Source organism: Cinclus cinclus, chromosome 17 (genome assembly GCF_963662255.1).
Source record: "Cinclus cinclus chromosome 17, bCinCin1.1, whole genome shotgun sequence".
Lineage (NCBI taxonomy): Eukaryota > Metazoa > Chordata > Aves > Passeriformes > Cinclidae > Cinclus > Cinclus cinclus.
The window spans coordinates 315875-337789 of NC_085062.1; the positions used below are offsets into that span (position 1 = coordinate 315875).

Here is a 21915-nt window from a genome sequence, read left to right on the forward strand (position 1 = left end):
CCGCAGCAGGGTTTTGTGTCCTCCACAGCCCAGAGCAGCAGGGATTAGCACTCCCATCAGCTCCTCTTGTAGAACTGCCTTCAGCACAAAACACTGGCTTTTCTTTTGCCCTTTTCTTCTCACACCCTCCCGTTCCATAACATTTTCAGTTTGGGATATAATTTTCTGCAACTCTTTTTTGCCAAAAATGTTTTCGTTGTTTCCTTTTGAGTCACAGCATAAAAAGGCTTCATCTGATTTGTAGTTGGGGGCAGAATAGAGCCAGTCAGTCAGTGTCAATATTTTCAAACCATTCTTAACAGTCTGGAATTTCGGAAGCCTTTAACGTTGTAAATTACTCATATAAATTTTAAAATCACATTTTAATAAAGACTGTTCTTTATTAAGCCCAGAGTTCAGCACACGTGCAGCAGAATTCCGTACCTAAAATGAAAATACAATCCAGATGTGGGATTTTCCATGCAAAAGTATTAATGACTCATGCACACTCATTCAGAAAAGCCATGCAAAGGTGATATTCATTTAAGACTATCTGAGGGTCAGCTCTGCCTATGATTCTCTTAAATGTCATTAAGGCTTTTTTAAACGTTTGCCTAGTGATTGCATAGCTTTCTGTGTTTACATGCTTGGAATTTCATCCTATGTAGGAAATTATCACTTCAGGGTGTTTATAGAGCTGTTTTAAACCAGCTCTACAGTTCCTGGTGCTTTTTTATCTTCTTCCACTTACCCCTCCCCTTCCTACCCTTATTCCATTTTAATCTTTAAACTTAAAAAAGAAAAATATTAACTCTAAAATGCTGCTCCAGAATGCATTAAGGTAGCAAGGTTAAAAAAGTCCTAGAAATACAAAAGTTAATGTTCCACTAGGTGCATTTATTCTGACACGCTGCACGTAGTTTATTTTTATTCCCATTTTACTTTGCTACATCAATATTTTAGTAGATTAGTTCTAGTACACTAAGATATAGAGCACAGTCAAATAGATGTTGTTTTTGGAGAAGGAATACTTCCCCATGCATGACTTAAGCTGTGCAACCTAAAAGAAATAGTCCCTATCATCAGTGGAGCTTTACATTGTCCATAAAACTGGTGACATGAAGCAATAATTTGGGGCAGGGGCTGGGCTTGCTTTGCAGACACAGTGGTTCAGCCCCACCAGGACTTCATAAACCTTACCAGAAGCTTTTTTCTTGTGCCCAATGTGTCAGAAAATAGAATGACCATCTGAATTTCTCCTGAGTGCCCCTTCTCATGCTCTGGCCTTGATAATTAACTAATTAATTCGTTTCTCAGATACACTTTTCAAAGCTCAGGTATTGTCACTTTTCTGCAGTCCAGTTGCACCAAGTTTGGTGATATTTTGTCTCTCTGTATCTAAACACACTGAAGGGTCAGTCCTGGAATGAATTCATTTGGAACAAAGTAAGTCCAGCACAGAATCTCCTTTCTACTGTTACATTTTGCCAAGTTTGGGGTCTTTTACGTGTATACCTGTCATTACCTAGACAGCTTTTGGAAAACACAAAAGCACTCAGGGTATGATTAAAATTTTATATCTAGAGAACATGGAAAAGCCTTTGGGATGTTATTAGCTGTACATAGCCTACCTGCCACTTCAGTCTACGGTTCAGGGCTGTTCACACTCTGCTCCAGCACCAAAAACCTCCTCAGCAGGTTTGCAGAGGCTGCTGGAGCTGCACTCACAGAGAACCACCTGGGCAAGGTGTGCTCAGGTTTGTGAGGCTGCTCCCAGCACAGAGCCAGGGACCAGGGCTGCACCCCCAGCCTGCAGGGCTGCCCTGGAGGTGCCAGGTCCTGGCAGCTCAGGTGTCCCACTCACCTGAACCCCCTCTGGCTCAGAGCCGCAATTGAGCTCCTTTGAAAATCCTCAATAAATTTTCCAGACACACCCCTGGCAAGAGCAGCATTAACTTTCTCCATTAATTGCTAAGCTGCCCATTTAACATCCACTCACCCTTTCAATCTCCAGCTGGAAAAAAATATATATTTTTCCTCCCTTTTCCTGTTCTTAGGGTTGAATTCTATTTCCTGAGAAGTAAAGCCTACCTGCTAGAGATCTTTTCCCACCCAAACTTCTTCAATTGGCCTTTTTTTTTCAGTTGCTTTTTTTGGGCACTCACTTCAGGACAGGATTTTGAAATCTTCTGTCTGTCTTGCTGGGAGGCTGTGAGGTTAGGCAGCACTCTAGGCCAGCTGAAATCAATCAGCAGGGGAAGGGATGATTTCGGAGATGGATAATTTCCTTAGCAGTGTTGCAGCCCCGGTGTGCAAGGAGCTGCAGCACTGCTGGGAGGTGTGCTCATCACCAACCCCATCTGAAATCATTGCACAGCTCCTGAACTTACCAAGGACCCTTTTCCCTTTTCCTTTCAGCTGTATTTGCAGTTGGAGTGAAGAGCTGCACTCAGCTGTGATTGCTCCCTTGCCCTCCCCTAATCTCTGCCCTGAGCACCCTGTCCACATCCACACCAACGCAGAACCACCACACTGACACCTTACAACAAGGAAATTTCACTGCTTGCAGAAAGAAAACTTTATTACTTCTGTGAAGGGGACTCCTAATTCACAAATCAATTTTATTGGTTCTATATGGAGCACTAATCCTTTTAAGACTTCTGACATTCACTTTTCTGTCATGATTCCTGCTGAAGTAAGAACTAAATTCAGACCCATAAGCCAAGATTATATAATCATTGGAGGAAATACTGTCTATAAAAAGGCAAAATTCCTTCACCACAATTCACAGAACAAGACAGTTTGACAGATAGGTCTTTTAACTGAAGCTTCTCTCTTGTTTTTTGAGCTCCTCCCTAGTCACTTTCAGCAGTTACCTTTGTGTTTTATGCAAAAATAAATAAATCCCCAAGCCTGTGACTAATCTTTCAGACTTGTGGCTGAAAAAAAACTAATTGAATTTCAGTTTCCCGTTTGTTACAAGTAATGTTTACTTGCCCCTAAGCTGGAAGTTGGAGAGGCTGGGAAACCACGTGTAGCAATGCTGGCTGTGAGTTACAGTGATTTCAGCAAGTCCAGCACTCAGCCCTGGTCTCAGGGCTGCCATCCCTGTGAGCATCCATCCTCATCCCTGAGGAGCTGCAGCCCTGAGCTGCACCCAGGAGCTCTGAGCTGCTCACTGTGTCACCCCGAGCTCCTTCCTTACTCCAAGGAGCAAAACCAACACTGAGAGCTGCTGGCACTGAGCTGCCACAGCACCAGAAGGACAAATGCAAGAATCATGGTGACAGCTCATGTTTGTCATGGAGCTGGGCAGCAAATGGCAGAAAAAACAGAACAATCTTCAGGGCTGATGAAGAGCCCCTGAGTCCATTTGGGATCCAGAGGAATGAGCTCCTTTGCCCTCCTCAGGAGAAAAACTCTTCTTTTGTTAGAGATGCACTGGGGGTGTTGGAGCTGCTCAGCACAGCTCAAATCCCTCGGGCCCCTTCTAAGCAACCAATTTACTCCCCCACTGCACGGAGGTGACATCAGAGCAGGTGTCTGGGTGTTCTCCTAAATGAAATTAAGCTCTGGATTCTGCCAGTCCTGATCTAATGTGTAGAACTTTCATCCTAAAAGGGCACACATGGATTTTCCTTCTGCTCCTGACTCCAAGCAGCAGCTCATGAATTCCTGCAAATACCATGTACCACCTCCTCCTCCTCCTCCTCCTCCTCCTCCTCCTCCACTTCCACTCTGTCCTGCCTGCACAACCAGGCTGATGGCACAAGGAATGCACTTGAATCAGCACATACACACTTGCTTACCTATTCTTGGGTGATTTCTAGGCAGAACTATAGCAAATTAAAGAGAAAAAAAAAGAAACAAAACCAATAACTGCAGAGGCCATTTCCCATTTCCCAAATGTTATTTGCACTTTCAAAATAATGGTGTGAATCTGACTAAGAGCCATTTACAGTCACTTCAGATCATTGCTTTCTTGTGGGTGTCATTTATAACCCAGGAAGAGGCTGCTAAATGAAAGCATTGTAGCTACAGAAAAAAAAAATCTAGGCTGCAACAGCAACTAAGTTCAGATGGATTTTTATGACAGGAGTGGGAAGGGAGGTGGAATTGTTCCTTTTCTGACACCCTCAGTGTTTGACAGCCTGCCCTCTCACCACGGACCTTCACCAGAAGGGAGATGTTGCCAAAGCAGCCTCACCTCTCACACACCTTCCCAAAAATCTCCAGCTGCCTTTAGAAGACACAGCCTTTGCCCACAGTACAGGAGGCCTGGGCTCAAATCACTCTTTTGCCTAAGGGATGGCACTTTCCATTTGTGCAGAAAAACATTTTGACTCCCTGCTTGGTGCTCATGCTCGCCTGTTGAACCTGTCCCACTCATATTGAATAATTAAGTATTCTCTGGCTCAGAGAGAGAAGGTGAATTCCACAGATTAGTGGCAGGCATTCCCTGAGAGAGGAGAGTCCTACCTAATCCTTGCTTTATTAATATTTCTGAATTTATATTAAATATTCAATAGAGCAGGGATTGAAACTCAAGTCTCACTTCAAATCCCCATCAAGCCAGACAAAATTAAGGCCATGACCAGAAATGGAGTTACCTCAGGAATTTTAATACTGAGAGGGCAATTCCAGGGGCTGCAGCACTGACTTCTGACTTAAGCACCTAAGCAGGGATTTAGCAATCCCTGTCTTGCTAAGGCTTTCCACAAATCAAATCCCTTGTCACCTCCATTGCTTCCAGATTCTAAAAATGCAAAAAAAACCCCCAAACCAACCCAAACTTCCCAAAAATTAAGTACCAAACCAAAATATGTTCTTCTCCTTGTCTTTAGTACAAGTTATTAAAAACAAATATGATGAATTAAAGCATAATGTCCTTGCAAGCTGCATTTTAGGAGTTTGTGATTTCCCCAGGGAAACTGACCTTGCAGTGGGATTTTACCATTCTTTTCCTACAGTTCCTTTCTCCAGCATTTTTTGGTAGTAATTCTCCCACTGCAGCACTCTCTGCTTCTCAATCCCCAAGCCCTAGGCAAGAGCTAATTTTCCACTGAACTTTGCCATTAAGTCATCAAAGAAAATGAGAGCTCATTCTCCCAGCAGAAGAGTGCCCCATAACCAATTAAGGGCTGTTAATAATTGGGTGTGAATGAGGAGAGCTGCTCCTGCTCTTGGAACCCCTGCACAGCCACTGGTGCCTGTTCCAGCCCCAGGAGCTTCTCTGCTCTCAGTGAAATCTCCATTATTGAAGGTGGCTGGGTTCTCCTGCTGTGAGTGCCCTTGCTGCATATTCGTGCTTTAATCTCCAAATTAAACGAATCCATTGTATGTCTCCGTGCTGCCTCTCATGCTCTGCTGCTCCCGGAGCATCACTTGAACCTCAGGAGGAGCCCCAGTGGAACAGAACGTGTTTTCTCTTTTCCATAGCAACTGCTAAAGGAGCACACAGGACAAATCCCCCGTCAGCCAGGCACTGCAGATGTGCTGAGAGCAATCCCAGCTGAGCAGAGTCCTGCAGCAGGGGCTCACCAGCACTGCTGCATCTCTGTCACAGCCAGGTACACACAGTGAACAGGGGCTTTGTTCCATCACAGGTTACACTTCTTGGAAATCCAAAAAAAATGTGGCCACTGAAAATGCATGAGACTCCAGAAATGGGTGACAGAACGAATTTCCCAGGAGGGCTTGTTGATGACTGTGGCCAGAAGCCAAAATAATTAAATTCTTAGAAAATAATGTGGAAAACGAAAGCAGTTTAAAAGTAAAAGAATTGGCCCTGATCCTTACAATAGTGAAGATTTATTCCTTTCTTGAACACAAATGTTCACTTGCCTATTTCCCACAGTGTTTGGTTATTCCCTAAAAGATTCTGGAGTTACTTTATAGAGCTAAGAGGGGGGAAAAAGAGACAAGAAAATATTACCCACTTCTATTACAGGTTTCCTTTAATAGTCTCACAAAAGCAAATTGACCAGAAAGTCTGGAGGGATTCATTTAGGTTTTTTAAAAGAAAATAAATTACAATTTTCAAATAGGTTAGGGTTTTGGGGTTTTTTTGTTGTTTTGGGTTTGTTTGTTGTTTTTTTTTTTTTAATATATCATGCTATTGATAGGGGCCAGTTTGTCTCCAAAGGTGGGACAAAAGTACAACACTGCTCCACAACCAGACAACAAAAACTATAGAGGAGAATTTGGTTTCACAGATATCCAGTTTGCCGTGAGCATGCCCTGGGTTGAACAGGTTGTGGGATTAGTTCTGTCTCTAGGTCAAAGGTATCAAATAATTGACAGATACGAAGGTAAAGTCAGTTATAGGGGCGGCAGGATAATCTAACCTTGGCTGCTCTGGGCACTGCACGTGTGAGACCAGTCTGCTCCTAACTCTGAACTGGAGCCCAACTCTGATGGGCTCAGCCCAGGAGCAGGCACTGCCTGTGACACTGATTCCCAAAATCTCCTCACCCTCTGCTCAAGGACAAGGAAATACAAAAGTCTCGAGGGGTCAGTGCTACCCGGGAGTGGAGCAGGCTAGATATGATGATCTGCTTTGTTCTTTTAGCTTTTGCACCTGATTATGTCTTCCTCCTTTCCGTTGTCTCATCCTTTTTCCAGGCTCCCCAGCATTTCCCCCAGCCCATGGCAGCATTTTGGTCAGGGTCCAGAGCAGACTGTCAGTGTGAGGCATCAGTGGCACCAACTCCTACTGCTTTGAATTGGCTAAATCTCTGCAAGTCATCTTGAAACAGTACTCTGAACATTAGTCTTATTGTGCTATTTACAGCCATCTCAATCTTTCTCAGTGCTGTGATACCATGTGGTGGAAGTGGCTGTTTCCCAGTGGAAGTGAGATGGCAGACCCAGTGCTGATGAAGAGGGGCTGCCAAAGGACACCGGTTGTGCAAAGGAGCTGGTGGAGCTCCCTTTTCCCTCCTGAGCAGGAGCTGGGAGGGAAGCACTGCCATGACTGGAATACTGATGGGAAAAGGCTCAGAAAGGACACACAGGGCAGAAGAAAGGGTGCACCAAAACCACAAACCTGCTCAGAGACAGAGAAACCACAAGCAGACATTTCCAAAACCTCTGGGCCACAAGAAAGCAAAGCAAACAGCAGAGTGGGGCAGTGCACATCTATTTTTCCTTGCCAGACCAGGAGGATAATGTGGATGGGGCCTTTTTTTCCCTAAAAAGCCCAAGACTTGTCCAAAGCACAGGGTTGCATCGAGCTAGCTTCATTTAATTAATTACAACTATAATGAAACACAGTTTATAGACCTGTTTTTAAGACATAAAAAGCTGAAGTCAGTGATGAAAACCCATTATGATTTATTTTGTTTTCCTTACTCTGGGATGTTAAACCAGGCACATCATATGCTAAAAATATGAAGTAGCCCCTCCTCAGTGCTCCATAGATTGTGGTGGGGTTTGAGTTTTCAAGAAAAATGGTTCTTTGGAAAGACTGGAGGCAAACACCAAAAATTATTGGTAATCTAGAAAACATGGCCTATCAAAAATGGCTCAGGCTCCAATTCCTCTTTTCTCAAACTGTCTTTGTAGAAACATCAAGTTTTCAAGGGAAAAAAAAGCTCCTGAGCTAGTTACTCCCTGAAGAGACTCAAAACTCCATCACCAGAGGCTTTTAGCAGCAAGTGTGATTGCTTTCTACACAAGTTTCAAAGTTGTCAGAGGCAATTACAGAACCATTTACCACTCCTGAGCTGACAAGTGGCAACAACCTGCACAGCTCCATAGCTCTGCAGCCCTGGAACTCCCAGAAAAAAACAGCCTTCTCTAGGAATCCGTAGGTTTGGCAAGTACTTCTGCCTTTTAACTTGAAGTCAGTGGAACCATATTTTAATTTAGGATGACAAAGTAACAATCACGTCAAATCATGAAGCAAATTTTTGTGGAATAACATTCACCCCCTGAGGACCTGAATTCTGAAAATGATCTCTTGACCCCAACAGTCTGAGTGACCCTTAATTATGGAACATAGATCAACAGAACAATCATTCTCCCGTTTCCACGGCAACGGCAGCAGCCATCAGCAAAGGACCAAGGTCAGGCTCACGAACTGAGGGAGAAAAGCCATCTTCTGGAATGGTTCCTACTGGCCTGAACTGCAGCAAACCAACACCTGCATCCCTGCCTGATCCCCTGGGGGTGACGGACGCACCTGGAAACCACAAACAGCACTGCAGGTATTGCTGGAGCCCAGCTGCAGCCCCGCTGCAACCCCTGCTGCAGCCCTGCTGCACAGCTGCTGGACCTGCAGGTGTGTGCTGCACTCTGCCCAGGGGCAGTGCTGCAATCCCTGCACAGGAGCAGTGCTGCAATCCCTGCACAGGGGCCGTGCTGCAATCCCTGCACAGGAGCAGTGCTGCAATCCCTGTACAGGACCAGGGCTGCAATCCCTGCACAGGAGCAGTGCTGCAATCCTTGCACTCTGTACAGGACCAGGGCTGCAATCCCTGTACAGGACCAGGGCTGCAATCCCTGCACAGGAGCAGTGCTGCAATCCTTGCACTCTGTACAGGACCAGGGCTGCAATCCCTGCACAGGAGCAGTGCTGCAATCCTTGCACTCTGTACAGGACCAGGGCTGCAATCCCTGCACAGGAGCAGTGCTGCAATCCTTGCACTCTGTACAGGACCAGGGCTGCAATCCCTGCACAGGAGCAGTGCTGCAATCCTTGCACTCTGTACAGGACCAGGGCTGCAATCCCTGCACAGGAGCAGTGCTGCAATCCCTGCACAGGAGCAGTGCTGCAATCCTTGCACTCTGTACAGGACCAGGGCTGCAATCCCTGCACAGGAGCAGTGCTGCAATCCCTGCACAGGAGCAGCGCTGCAATCCCTGCACAGGAGCAGTGCTGCAATCCTTGCACTCTGTACAGGACCAGGGCTGCAATCCCTGCACAGGAGCAGTGCTGCAATCCCTGCACAGGAGCAGCGCTGCAATCCCTGCACAGGAGCAGTGCTGCAATCCTTGCACTCTGTACAGGACCAGGGCTGCAATCCCTGCACAGGAGCAGTGCTGCAATCCCTGCACAGGAGCAGTGCTGCAATCCTTGCACTCTGTACAGGACCAGGGCTGCAATCCCTGCACAGGACCAGGGCTGCAATCCCTGCACAGGAGCAGTGCTGCAATCCTTGCACTCTGTACAGGACCAGGGCTGCAATCCCTGCACAGGAGCAGTGCTGCAGCCCAAGGAGCAGCTCTGCTGCACTGGCCCTGCAGCAGCCATGCAGCCCAGGACATTACAGTGTCACACTCAATGCCAAGGTTGATGCTCCATCACTTCCAAGGGTTGTACCTGCGCCTCTTTTGGCTTTCTGGGACAACCTTGTATTTTCAGTGACCATCTGACTTAACTGCCTTTTTCATTATTTCTGATACTGCTCTGAAAGAACAGTGCTTTTTAATCAGTTCCTTTCATTAAAATACGTTTCTGCCTCACATCTTTTTCAGTTGAAAAGAATTGGGAAAAACGTTCCATTTCTATTTCCAGAACACCTGTAACATACATATTGTTAATACCATTTTATTACTTACCTGCAGAGAGCACCTAAAAGTTTATAAGGATTTTTGATACTAAGATAGTACCTTTTCTTTATTGTAATTACCTGTATTTTCCATTTATTTAATTTTATTTTCAGAGTGCTTTATTGGGAAAATATGTAAATCACACTTAGCTAAGAGCTGTGTCAGACTGGGCAGTGATTTACAAGTTGCCCAGAGCTCTGCACAAGGCACATGCTAAATAACATTTATATTCTGCAATGCCACAACCGTAGTATTTGTTATTATTCTGCATAAAGCTGACACAGACTTACAGGATTATAAATTGGAACCAAGGGTGTAAATGAAGCAGTTCAAGCAAGCTCTTGAGGTTATTGCTGTTCACAGGGAATTGTCCCATTTTGTGATGAAGGAGCAGCATTTAATTGTTACCCTGGAACCAGGCACCAAGCTGTGACTCACAGCCCAGTCCTCCCACCAGCACTTTCATGGCTTAAAATCTGATATTAAAAGATGGAAAACTAAATCCAGCTAGGACATTTTAAAAACAAATTAATGTGAACTTCAAAGCTATAGATTTTCAAAACCTGAAGGTTCGTTATTATCATTCTAGAAGTAAAGGAGACAAGCTTTGCTTCAGAGAACTTTGGCAGCAGGGAGGGCGACAGGGGGACACCCCGTGTTTGTTCTCAGGTGTCCCAGCACCACAGTGGTAACAACACCCCTGATCTGACTCCTCTCCACCTGGCGCCTGGTGTGCCACAAAGGGCTCATCAGGAGCCACCCAGCCCTCGGCATGGGGCCAGCAGAGAGCTCTGTTCCCATTAAACGCTGGGTAAACCCTGGTTTGTCTTGAGGAGACCCCACCTGAAGCCCCAGCTCCTGCAGACAGATCCCACCTGCAGACAGATCCCTCTGAATCTGGCAGGAACTGGAGTCAAGAAGTTGATCCAGCCAGAGGTCAAGGAGTACAACACAAGCTCCAGGACATTCCCATCCTGACAAGATGATAAATCAGGAGGGTGGCTTGGCGTGGCCCCTTCTCTCATACCCTTCACCTCCATCACTGGTTCTGTTGTGCTCACAGCAAGGTTTCATCACAGCAATTTAATAACCAGGTTTTAATCTGGTTATTAAAGGACACAAAACCTTATTCTACCCTGACATTCAGATGTGGAAATAAACATGACTCAGCATCTCTGATAAATATCGTTTTATCTTTATACTCAGAAAAAGCAGCACCTCTTAACAATGAAGTTTTCCCTGTACATTTTGTACCCATATGTTTTGTCTTGCTGCCCTTCCTGACACAGAAAGAAGCAGGCACAAATACCAGAGCTGCTTGTTACTTTGGAGCCAGCATCAACAGGCCCTGGAGCAGCAAATGCTGCTTAAGGAGCAATGACAGACAGAAAACTATTCCCACCAAGGACAGCTGTGGTTCAGGATAAACCAAGAGAAAAGGCAGCAGCAGGAGGGCTCACCATGTCACCTGGGCCAGCTCAGACAGGGCTGGCTGTCACACCTGTCAAAGCTCTCCAGGTAATCAGATCCACTGCTCTGCAACTCCCCTCCCACTACAGGAAGCTTGAAGATATTTGATTTTTTTCATCAGTTTAAGCCTGCTACTATTTGTCCTCATTTCTCTCGTTTTGCAGAGTGGTCTCCTCTCTGCAGCTATACTTTACATACTTTAAATTTTTTAATGCTCCCCCAGAAATGTGCCTGAAATGTGCCTGAACAATCCCAACCTGTCCTGGAGCCTTTCTGCATTGCTGTGACTCTCAGCATCTGCAGTGAAGAAAGCACTCCCATTACTGTCATTATGGTCTCTAAAAGATTAGAGTTCTTCATTAATACCCTCATTGGCAACATTCAAACCCATGTTGTTTTTAGTACAAAACCCTAAGTCTAATAAGGAGATGCCCAAACTGCATTTGTATTTGTCATATTCAATGAGCCAAAAATTTAATTAGGCTGAAGACATTATCATTGGCAGTAGCACTTCAGCTCACTAATTGTCACTGCTTAATACTTTCATTTTAATTATTTCCTTTGTTTCAAGTCAACTCTCCTCCTTCCAACAGTTTCTAGGAGGTGCATCACTCCTGCTGTTTGAAGCCATGTTCAGTGAACACGATCCCTTACACACTGTGAGAAATTGGGAAGAAAAGGACCTGCTGGAAGCAGATTTGGCCTGTCAAATTGCTCTGTCTAACGGATGGCTCTCCTTCAGCAAATGGAAAAATATCTTTTCCATTAGAGCACACAGAAGCAGGTGCTCCCTGTCTCTGAGGGCTGTGCTGCAAACATCTGCCACCCAGAAAAGCACTGAAAGGATTTTCTAGTGCTATGGATTTTGAATCTCTGTAGACTTCCAGAACAGTTTACAGATTGTATCTTGCTCCTCACCTTCCTTGTAGAAGGAGATTAAAAAAAATAACAAAACACAAACAAAAAACCCAAAAAAACCAGAGAAATTCTCAAATGGCACCACAAAGAGGTGGAATTTAGTTATGGAGGAGATGATGGTATCACTTTGGCAGGAAAGCTCTCCTGAGAGCTTCAAGCAGTGCCATGACTGACAAGCACATTCTGTGAATATGAACCGCTGGGAATAATCCTTAGAACGAGGAGTCTTTGGACACCAAATGACACAAAACAGGGATGGAAAACAGGAATGGAATCACAAGAACAAAATGCAGCAAATACCCAGGAGCTTGCAGAATAAGAGCTGAAGCTCCGAAGTTCTCAGCACTGACTGCCAGGATTTGTTTCCCAGGCAGAAGGCGACTGGGATGAAAGGCTGGGAGTGTTTATAAACAAGGTAGAGCAGCGAGGCAGAGCCTGGCACGGAGTGCATCAGTGATTGAATGCTCCAGCAATGTGCCAGAGCAGCAGGGTGTAATGGATGGCTTTGCAAAGTGCTTTGGAATGGCCAATTCCTGGGTGCAGATGTCTGCAGCGCCCCAGCTGCTGCAGCACTGCCCTCCTGGGTTTACACCTGCAAAGGGAAAGGCTTCCTGGGCGTCCCTCAAATAGCCAAAGCAAGGAATGGATTCCCATTAATCCTACAGACTCCGCTTTCAGGTTCATGTGCAGGGGCTTGTGATGTATTAAAAAATGCAGATGGGACTAACACAGCTGCTGACATGACTTGCTGTGCTGAGATTTTCCTGAAGCCCTGTTCTGCTCCCATTCACTAGAGCTACTGCCATTTTGTCCAATTTTCAGTCGTTAATTTAACTAAACAAGAAAACATTTTTCCAATGGAGAACTGCTTTACTGTTTCACTGAGTTTTCACTTTGAACTTGGAAGAAAATAATAAAATGAAAGAAAGAATAGGGTAAAAAGCTAAGAAATATTTCTAATTTTGCTGTAATTGCTTTCTCCATGGATGATTATGATAGCTATCACTTTTGGTTCACTGAGTGCTGAAGTGTACATTTTATAAAAAGACAGAGATTTTTCCAACTCATTGGACCATTTCAGAGTAAGCAGTGAGAATGTATTTAATAAGAGCTGGACTTGGCAGTTTACTCAAGAAAAGTTAATGAAACTGTCTCTTCTGGCCACCAGAATGCAGAAGTGAACTGGCTTGGAAATCACAGGGGTTGGCTGAATGTGGTGTCTCTGCTTCTAACCTAAAACCAGAGACAAGCTGGGCATTCCTTCCTCTGCCACAATTAATATCCATCAGTGCCAAACAGACCTTGGAGTCCAGGGAGCTCAGGCAGTCAAATTATTACCTGTGCTAAGTGGGATGAGGCAGGAGCTGTCCCACAGGCAATGAAATGTGCACATTTCTAACTCTGCTGCTTTGGGGATCTTTTCTCACTGGAACAGAGAAATCACTTTCCATGAGAAGGGTGGGGCAGTAAGAAAAAAACCCTTATTTAGGCTCTTATATGTCAATTAATGTACTGAGTAGGGTTAAGTCTTTAGATGCAGCAGAAATAAGTAAGAAAAGGAGTTCAAATGGTTCATAACTCAGAAATGTAATCATGTGCCTTTTCAAGCACATGAGCAATTCCATTAAACTAATCTGCTTTAATTGCATTAAGCTTAGAGAGGCTACTCATATGCTTAAACTCAAAAATATGATTAGTTATGTCCCTAAAAAAAGAATGGATAATTCAAACAAATGCTGTATTATGCATTTAAATGTTTCAAGGTATTAGATCCAGCATTCTATAAACTAAAACATTTAAATTAGCTTTTTGGCAGAAAATCTGTTCCCTGGATGCAAAACTTTCTCATTAAGCCACAACTGAATTATTGCCCAAAATTATTTTGGTGAGAGTCAATAGCTAATCCTCTGATAAAAAGTTCAAGAATAATCAATCACAACTAAAGGAAAAGTTCATATTCTATGCGTGCGTTGGGTATGCTTCAAAAACAATACAAAAATCATGTTCTTAAGTAAATTCAAGTAATAACAGGAGATGATAACAATTCTTTGCTCAGCTCTTTCCAGAAAACTGCTCTTGCAGAATTAAAGTTTCAGACACTAAAAAAGTGGCTATTTTCACACACATAGGAAAATTACTATAGTGACCAAATAGCTACTGTTCAGACTGTCACAGGAGTCAATTATGCTTTAATTGGTGTCTCTGATCATAAACTTTAATTGTATTGGTTTTGCCTTAAATTATTGGGTATTTTGCAGCTTATGTTCCATAAAATCTTAGTCTTTTATGTTGCTTCTTAAATTCATTTGTGGGGCACTATTTTTATTTACTTTAAACAAAGCAATGAGCACAGCAGTGGCAGTGAAAGCAGAACCAGATGTTCAGCAGGATGAGCTCTGATGTCTCCTCTGTGACAAGCAACATCTGAACCTGGAGACTTCAATAAGCCAATAGCTGCGCTTTGTTCTCTTTGGGAGAAATGTGAGTGGGGAAGATGAAGAAATTAATTTTATGCCAATAAAAGGAATTTTGTTCACAACTTTCTTTTCAGGTTTGGCTTCAAGCCTGAAGTCTGTGGGATGCTGCCTCCCGAGCAGAGCAGGGGCTCACCCTGCTGCATGTTCTGCAGTCACTTGGAGAGGACCTGCTGCCATATGGAACATCAGGAACAATTACTCCAAATAATTACATCAGTTTATTGCTCTTTGTTGCCAGGAGAAACAAGCCTTGTTGGTGACATCCACTTGCATTGCCAAGTAACTTAGTTTTCAGAAAGGAAAGGTGCTGCAGCACTTCTCCAGCAATGAACACCCTTTCTAACTGATGCCATCGTGACTCAAAATGCACCTTTTGTTTGCTCTCGGATTTCCTGAGCTGGTCCTGCTCCCCAGGGGCTAAGTCACCACACCTGGCTGAGAGGTGCAGAGGTGCTGAGCACGGCCTGGGCTCCCCTGGGCCACAGTCGGAGACAAGCAGGGGACAGTCGTGGCTTTCAGACCAACGCTGCCCGGAGCCCAGCTGCAGCAGGAGCCATTTCTGCACGGGGCAGGAGCCAGGGCATGAGCTGCCAGCTTTACTGAGCTCAGGGGTTTAGGGGAGGCAGGGCCAGGGCAGGTCCTGTGCCATGCACAGAGGGAATTCGGTGCTTGTCAGTGTGCTGAAACTCGTCTGGCAGCAGAGCCTGGGGAGCAGGCAGGTCTGTGAAAGCTGTGACAGCGCAGACAGCAGCTCTGGGGTCTGAGCTCCCTCCCGGTTCTGCCTCGAGTTTATTGGGCTGAGCAGGTTCCCCTCCACAGCTCCTTGCCCTGCGGTTCTCTTTCTGCGCCTTTGGCTTTCTGAAAGCGCAAGCACAGCTCCCAAGGAGCCACTTCTCCTCCTCCACGTCCCACAGTGGTGCCGAAGCTTTCCTGCCCCACCAGACGAGTTTAATCCAGCCCTGGGGTTGTGAGCAGGGCTTGCTTGGTGAATCCCTCCTGGCAGAGCCCAGGTTTGCCCACAGTGAACTTGAGTGAGCTGCCCTCCTCAGGGATGCCTGGCAGCCCCAGTATTTGAGGCTCAGGGCACACAAAGCTTTCTGCAGCCTCCAGGGATTCCTCCCTAAGCTAGCTGAACTTGTTGATTCTAAAACTACCTTGCAGTCCTTCCTCCCAGAAACTGTAGAGTCTTCCAGCTTTTCTGGTTTCTCTGTGTCTGTCAGCGATTGGTTTTGCTGTTCCTTTCCCCCTCCTGGGTTAACAACCTGTAATCAGCTCAATCAGGAGCCTGCAATGCTTGGAGCACAGGGATTTCACACCAGGAGAAACACTTCCCCTGCACCTGACACATCACAACCTGCTTTGCTTTTGCTCTTATTTGTTGGAAAATACACAGAAGGATTTCACACTAGACATATAAACCCAGTGCTACAAAGTCTTTATAATTATCTTTGTTTCAAATAGACCAGTTACTTTCTCTATGGCATCTTCTGTACCTAAAGCTGGAATTCATCATGCCTCACTGCTATGTTACATCAGGCCATAAACACTTCCCAAGATCTGAATGTGTATTTATGCTCTTCTCACTTCAAACTTCCTTTAAGGACCCATTTCTGCAATGAAGAACTATTACAGAAGAACTAATACAATGAAGAACTAATACAGAAGAACTATTCTCTATGTTCTGTTTACCTTCCATTGTATTTTACTAACTTAATTTATTTCTGTGAGGAAAGCTGTTCTAGCAGAGCATATTTCCAATAATAACTTCATGGTTCAAATTTTCAGATCTATCAGCCCTCTGATATTAATTTTTCTGCACTTTTCTCCCTGTAACTTCTGTTCGGTCAAATCCTGAAAGCGTCATGTGAAAATGACTTGACACAAAGAGCATTTCTTAGCCAGGGCACCTGGAGAAGTCCCATTTTCAGTACAGAGTTACACATTCCAAATCTACAGCTGATCATATTTGGGCTAAGAAGGTATACCCCTCATTAAAGGCATCACATCTTGGTCCCAGACCAATCATTCATAAATTGATTATGTGCACACACAGTTAAAAATAAATAATATGTGTTAGTGTGCAGGGTACCATGTGCATTGGATCAATTCCTTGCAATGCAGTAAAATATTCAAGTACATGGAGCAACCTCTGTAGCTCCTCTTGTACTTATGGAGTTGTGTCTTTGTCTTCATACTTCTAATAGTGCATAAAAATTGCCATTGACAATATACAGTTATTTGCTTCCTAAGTTTCTATATTTCCTTTGTATTTCTGAAGGTCACAGGAACTCAGCCAAACCTGGAACAGTCATTTTAATTCCCAGGCTTCTCATTTCACTACAGTGTAATTATCTTATTGATTTTTCTGCAGACTTATTTACGGTTTTTCTTTTCCTGTTGGATAAGTGTACAATAACTAAACTATCTTGAATTAGGTAACTGTCACCAATATTTAAAACTTAATGACATTTTCAAAATTACATAAGTAATCCAAGCATAAAAATTATTCTTTAGGATACCATTTCAGAACAGTGGCACCAAATCCTTATCATGCAATAAATTGTGCCTCAGAACCATTAAATACAAGCCATCATCACATTTTTCTTCTATCTAAGCTCCATATTCTTTTATTTATGTACTGTGTCATTTCTCTATTTGGACTAAAGCATCTTGAAGGAGATACAAAATAGAATATTCAGCATCTTAATTTAGCCTCGATATATTCAATTATCTTCTTAGCTACACACATGTAATCCTTCTATGTATTTCAGGAATCAGAATTTGTCTTTTATATTCAGAGGCAGCTTTGTGTCTGCCTTACATTTCCCCTCCAGACCTGCTAGTGCTATTTTAGAGATGATTCACTCTCAGAGGCCACCACCCCAAGAGGTTCAAGGCACTGTGATATAAAGATCTGCTTGAATTTAGGCACACATTTAAATCCAGTGTAATCTGTGTGCTTTGCAGTGTCAAGAGAGTCTTAAAGATAAGCATATGCCTACATATTGTACTGAGCTGGGACTAGAAACAAGGTCTATCCTCAGAAGAAGCAGGAGAGTGACAATAACCCAGTACAGATTAATGATGCTCTGTGAAATTCAGCTTTGACCGTAGCAGGAAGAGGAAAGTCTCCAGTCATAAAATGGAAAATAATGAATCAGCAAGTGCTGGAGACTGTAACAGTCAAGGGAACTCTTCAGCTCCTGCTGAACCACGGGTTTCACCCTGCACAGCATCCAGCTTTAAGAAAATACAGCTTAACTGGCTGCATTAAAATACCTGTTAAAACAGAATTTGCTTTCTGCTGAAGGGGAGTGATGTCAGTGTTCTGGGAGAAGTCCATGGTACAACATTGTTCCTGTGAGAATGTTGTCATCATTTCAATGAGAAAAACTTACTTGAAGGCATTAGCATCTCCGTGGACCTTGTAGTTGTCTGCACTGATTCTGGAGATGACTCTTGTGACAGCAATGAGAATGCCAATGTTCACCTGGGGGAGAAGAGAAAGGAGCAGGGCTTGGTCAGGAGAGCAAGTTCCGAGGTGCAGGCTGCCCTGGGAGGGTGTTGTGCAAACACAGCAGGAAATCAGGAAACAGAAACTTTCTGGGCTGCCTTTATTTGCCAGGAGAGGTTTCTAAGGCTGGGCTGGCGCAGCTTGCAGTTTGCCAGTGATTTCCACCCCCAGAGAGGGATGGGTGTTCCCTCTTTCCTTTGCTGCTCTCTTTCCTCCAGGAGCATCCTTGTCTGTTTGGGAAAAGCCTGGCTTGGTGCTTTACCTCCCAGCCTGGGTGCTCAGGATCCCCAGTACACAAATAAATAACCTGACTGTGAATAAATGCCTTTATTGTGAATAAATCAGAGAACAGCAGGAGCTTCCTGAGCGGGGCACGTGTCTGCATTGTCTTTGGTTTTGTGCTCATGTGCACAGACCTGAGAGAGCCCCTGTGCTGCACACCTCAGGGTGCACAGGTCCTGTTTCTGACCAAAGCCTGCTTGCAATTTAGCTACAAGTCTATTTTAAAGGAGCAATGAGAAAAATATGCTAAATCTGAACTCTGCTCTTCAAAGGCTCCACTCTTTTTGATGTCAGGTCCAGCAGAAACATCAATAAAATGAAAAGAATTCCCAACAGAAAAGTAGGAAATCTTGAAAAGACTAACACTGAAAATGTTCAACAAAAGAAAGTTTGTGCTGGAGTCACAGGTGGAGGAAGAAGGAAATCTTTATCACTTAAAGGAAATGTGGCAAAGACTGTCTTGCTGTGCAAAGACCTCGGGTTTAAAGGGAAAAAAAAAGGTGGATAATGTGAAGGTGAAACACGTATTTCCCCTTTCCTGTCCCAAGCTGAACATCAGCTACAAAGCCTCGAGAACAAAGGTAGAACAAAACTATCCTGAACTACAGACCAAAAAGAAAGAGAATACTTCAAAAAAAGTGCTGCTCCTAACTCAATAATCATCCTCTACTTTTGCATAAATATTCTAATTCTGAGAATGAGAGGGTGAATTAAAGATGTTTAAATTTGATTATAATGATTTCCTTGGGTTTTTTCAAACCTTCTGACCCCTTTTTTAGTTTTATGTTTCTAAGGGCAAATCATGACCTGCTGTAGAATCAGAGCATATCTGTAATAGTTCATTTTTGCCATGGCTCTTGAGTTTATCCAAGGGGTATCCTGTGGAACTGCCAGCTCCTCAAAAACAAGGGTACTTGTGGTTCAATAAGCTTTACAGAGATAAGAGTGAAATTCAATGGTTTTGGAATAATTTTCCCTATTCCTACCAAATCATATTTTGTAAATAACTTCTATAAATCCTTTGAGGTGGCAATGAGCATTTTTGAGAAACACATTTCTGTGCTATACTCAGAGCCTTGCAAACTCTCACTAGGACTGGACCCTCAGGAAAATAACAATTCACAGGGAAAGCAGTAAGAGGCCTTGCACTGCAGCCCAGCATCTCCTCCTCACTCCCTGTCCATGCACACAGATGGTTCCCACAGAATTCCCTTCATGCTGCCACAGCTATGGAAACACACCAAGGCAGCAGATGGCTGATAACAAACAAAGCCTTCTGCCAGAAGTTTTGATGTCTTGTGTCAAACATTCAGGTGCTTTGTCAAGCTGGGTTTTTTCCACTGAAGACACTTTCCCAGGGGAATTTGGGATGAGCTTAGTTTGGTTTGCAAATTAATTGCAAGGATTTTTGGTGAAGCTGCTTTGAGAGGATGACATAGAGGCTTGTGTGTTGTGGTTTGGGGTGTGGGGGAGAGGGATCTTAAAACCTTGAGCATAGGCAGAAGCCAAAAGTCCTTTATATAGAAGGAACTATTTCCTACATCATATCCCTGGACTCAAACCCCAAGGAAGGAGCATATTTGGTATGGGAATCTATACAGGGCTGGGAGGTTCTGTGAATTACTGCTTAGAAAAGTATGTGTGAGTGTTTTTGCCCAGTCACACTCCCTCCACATCATTCTGTTTCAGGCTCCACGGTGTCTGGATTGCCTGTGAAGCAGGACAGGATAAAAGTGGGCTGTGTCTGCCTGGCCTCTGGGGAGTGGGAGTTGAAAGGAGCAATCCCCCAGTTTTCCTCACAGCATAATCCTTTTTCTTAACAGAGACACTGTGGATCAAACTAGTCAAAAACTGCTTTTTGAGAAATATTTTCAGACTTAAATGCTAGTTTATGCAAGCGGTGGCTAATTTGTTATTTAAAGAACACAGGCAGACGTGCACACACACCAGATAGTGTTTAGCCCTGTTATTTCCCTATAGGCACTAACACATTTTTCAACAGCAATATCCAATGCCCAGGGAGGCAATTTGTCAGCTCACTTGCTGCTATTTTGGGCATAGCTGGGTTTAGACTATTTAACAAATTGCTCTATGTGGATCAACCTTGTGAGCTCACTCTTTCTCTTTCTGAAAGCATTTGTATCCCTACAAGAACATAATTTGAACTGCACAAATAGCAGTTATATATCATAAGTTATCCAGACAATTAAACTCTTTGTTTCTCTGCCAAGCAGCTGCACATGCAAATTGTGCTTGCCCAGGTGAGGGAGCATTTCAGTACCTGGTGTGCTTTGGTTACCACCATCCTTGGACAGCAGCCTGGAAAGGTTTGATGTTACTGACTGTGCCTCATTTCCTCCTTTGGTGCTGAACAGTGGCCAGAATGCAAGTGTTGATGTGAGGAGGAGACATATGAATATTAGATTTTAATTGCTCTCCAATCAATATCTGCATACCTTTGAATGTAAACTCACATACAGAAGGGCAGGGTGGACCTTCTGCTTGGCAGTTACAGAGGTATGCAATGGTAAACACTAGTTATAACTGTATGGATATATTCCTTCCTTTGGCCTGTGAGCAGGACTTGTGGGGTTTTCTGTGGGACAAAATCTGAGCAAGTTTCTCTGTGCTTTCTTTTTAAAATGTCCATGCCTCTAAAAGTCTAAGTAAAGCTTCAAACATGACCTGGTTTCACTGGTCAGTGACTCTACTACATCTTCAGGCTTTCAATCTGACATTACAGCCTGCAGAAAACACTGTAGATAACCTGGTCAATAAAAGTATCAGAAACAGTGCTGAGGAGCTGCTGGTGTGGCACAGGTCTCTGCAAACCCTCCTGACTCCTTGAGCAATCACAGAGGGGAAGCTCCAACTCACTGCAGTTTCTTGTGTGAGCATCCTTAACTGCTGTGGAGTGTTTGTGCACCAACACCGAGCCGTGACCCTGCACCCTGCCTGGAGAGGTGCAGTTCATTAGAGCTGGAACCCAGGAAAGCCACCTGAACATCCCTGAGCCCAGCAAACTCACCTGAACATCCCTGAGCCCAGCAAATTCACCTGAACATCCCTGCCCTGACCAACCTGCCCTACCTGAACCCAGCAAACTCACCTGAACATCCCTGAACCCAGCAAACTCACCTGAACATCCCTGAGCCCAGCAAAGCCACCTGAACATCCCTGCCCTGACCTCCCTGAACCCAGCAAACCAAAAGCCAGGGCCAGAGCAGATTCCTGAGCAGTGCAGGGACAGGGCTGTGGGCAGCCCTGGGGCTGACAGCTCTCACCCTGCTCCAGGAGCTCCTGCTCTGCTGGTACCTACCAGAATGACAAACATGGCTGGTGCCACAAAAGCCCAGATTGCTCCGTTCTCCAGTGAAAGCCAGCAGCTGCAGGGGAAAAGCAGAGTTGTTTCAGAGGAAACACACAGTCATTTAATTAGTAATATTACTAATTAAAAAAAAAAAAACAAACGCAATTTATAAAACAGCTGAAAGAGTGTAAAAGGACTGATGAATCTTCAAAGCAAGAGATGTGATAGCACATCAGGAAAAAGCTCCTTTTCTCCTCACATGAGGGATCCAAGGTGGGATTTGTCACACAGTGACTCCTCTCTGCCCCAGCTCACCTTCACATGAGTGCAAAGATGGGAAGAGAGGAAATGTTTTATTTGCAATTTGTTGTTCTGGTATCCTGGGCCACAGGCAGTTATTTCAGTGCTGC

At 44.2% G+C, this 21915-nt stretch overlaps 1 protein-coding gene across 2 annotated transcripts in view; it reads right to left on the minus strand.

The window, feature by feature from the left end:
• Positions 1-21915, minus strand: part of ADGRD1 (adhesion G protein-coupled receptor D1) — a 118800-nt gene that overhangs the window by 5751 nt on the left and 91134 nt on the right. For both annotated transcript variants that reach the window (XM_062504462.1, XM_062504461.1), the window contains 2 exons: positions 21515-21581; positions 17798-17889 (listed from right to left, as the gene is read on the minus strand). In XM_062504462.1, the coding sequence (XP_062360446.1) occupies positions 17798-17889; positions 21515-21581 (159 nt within the window). The remainder of the gene's footprint in view (positions 1-17797; positions 17890-21514; positions 21582-21915) is intronic.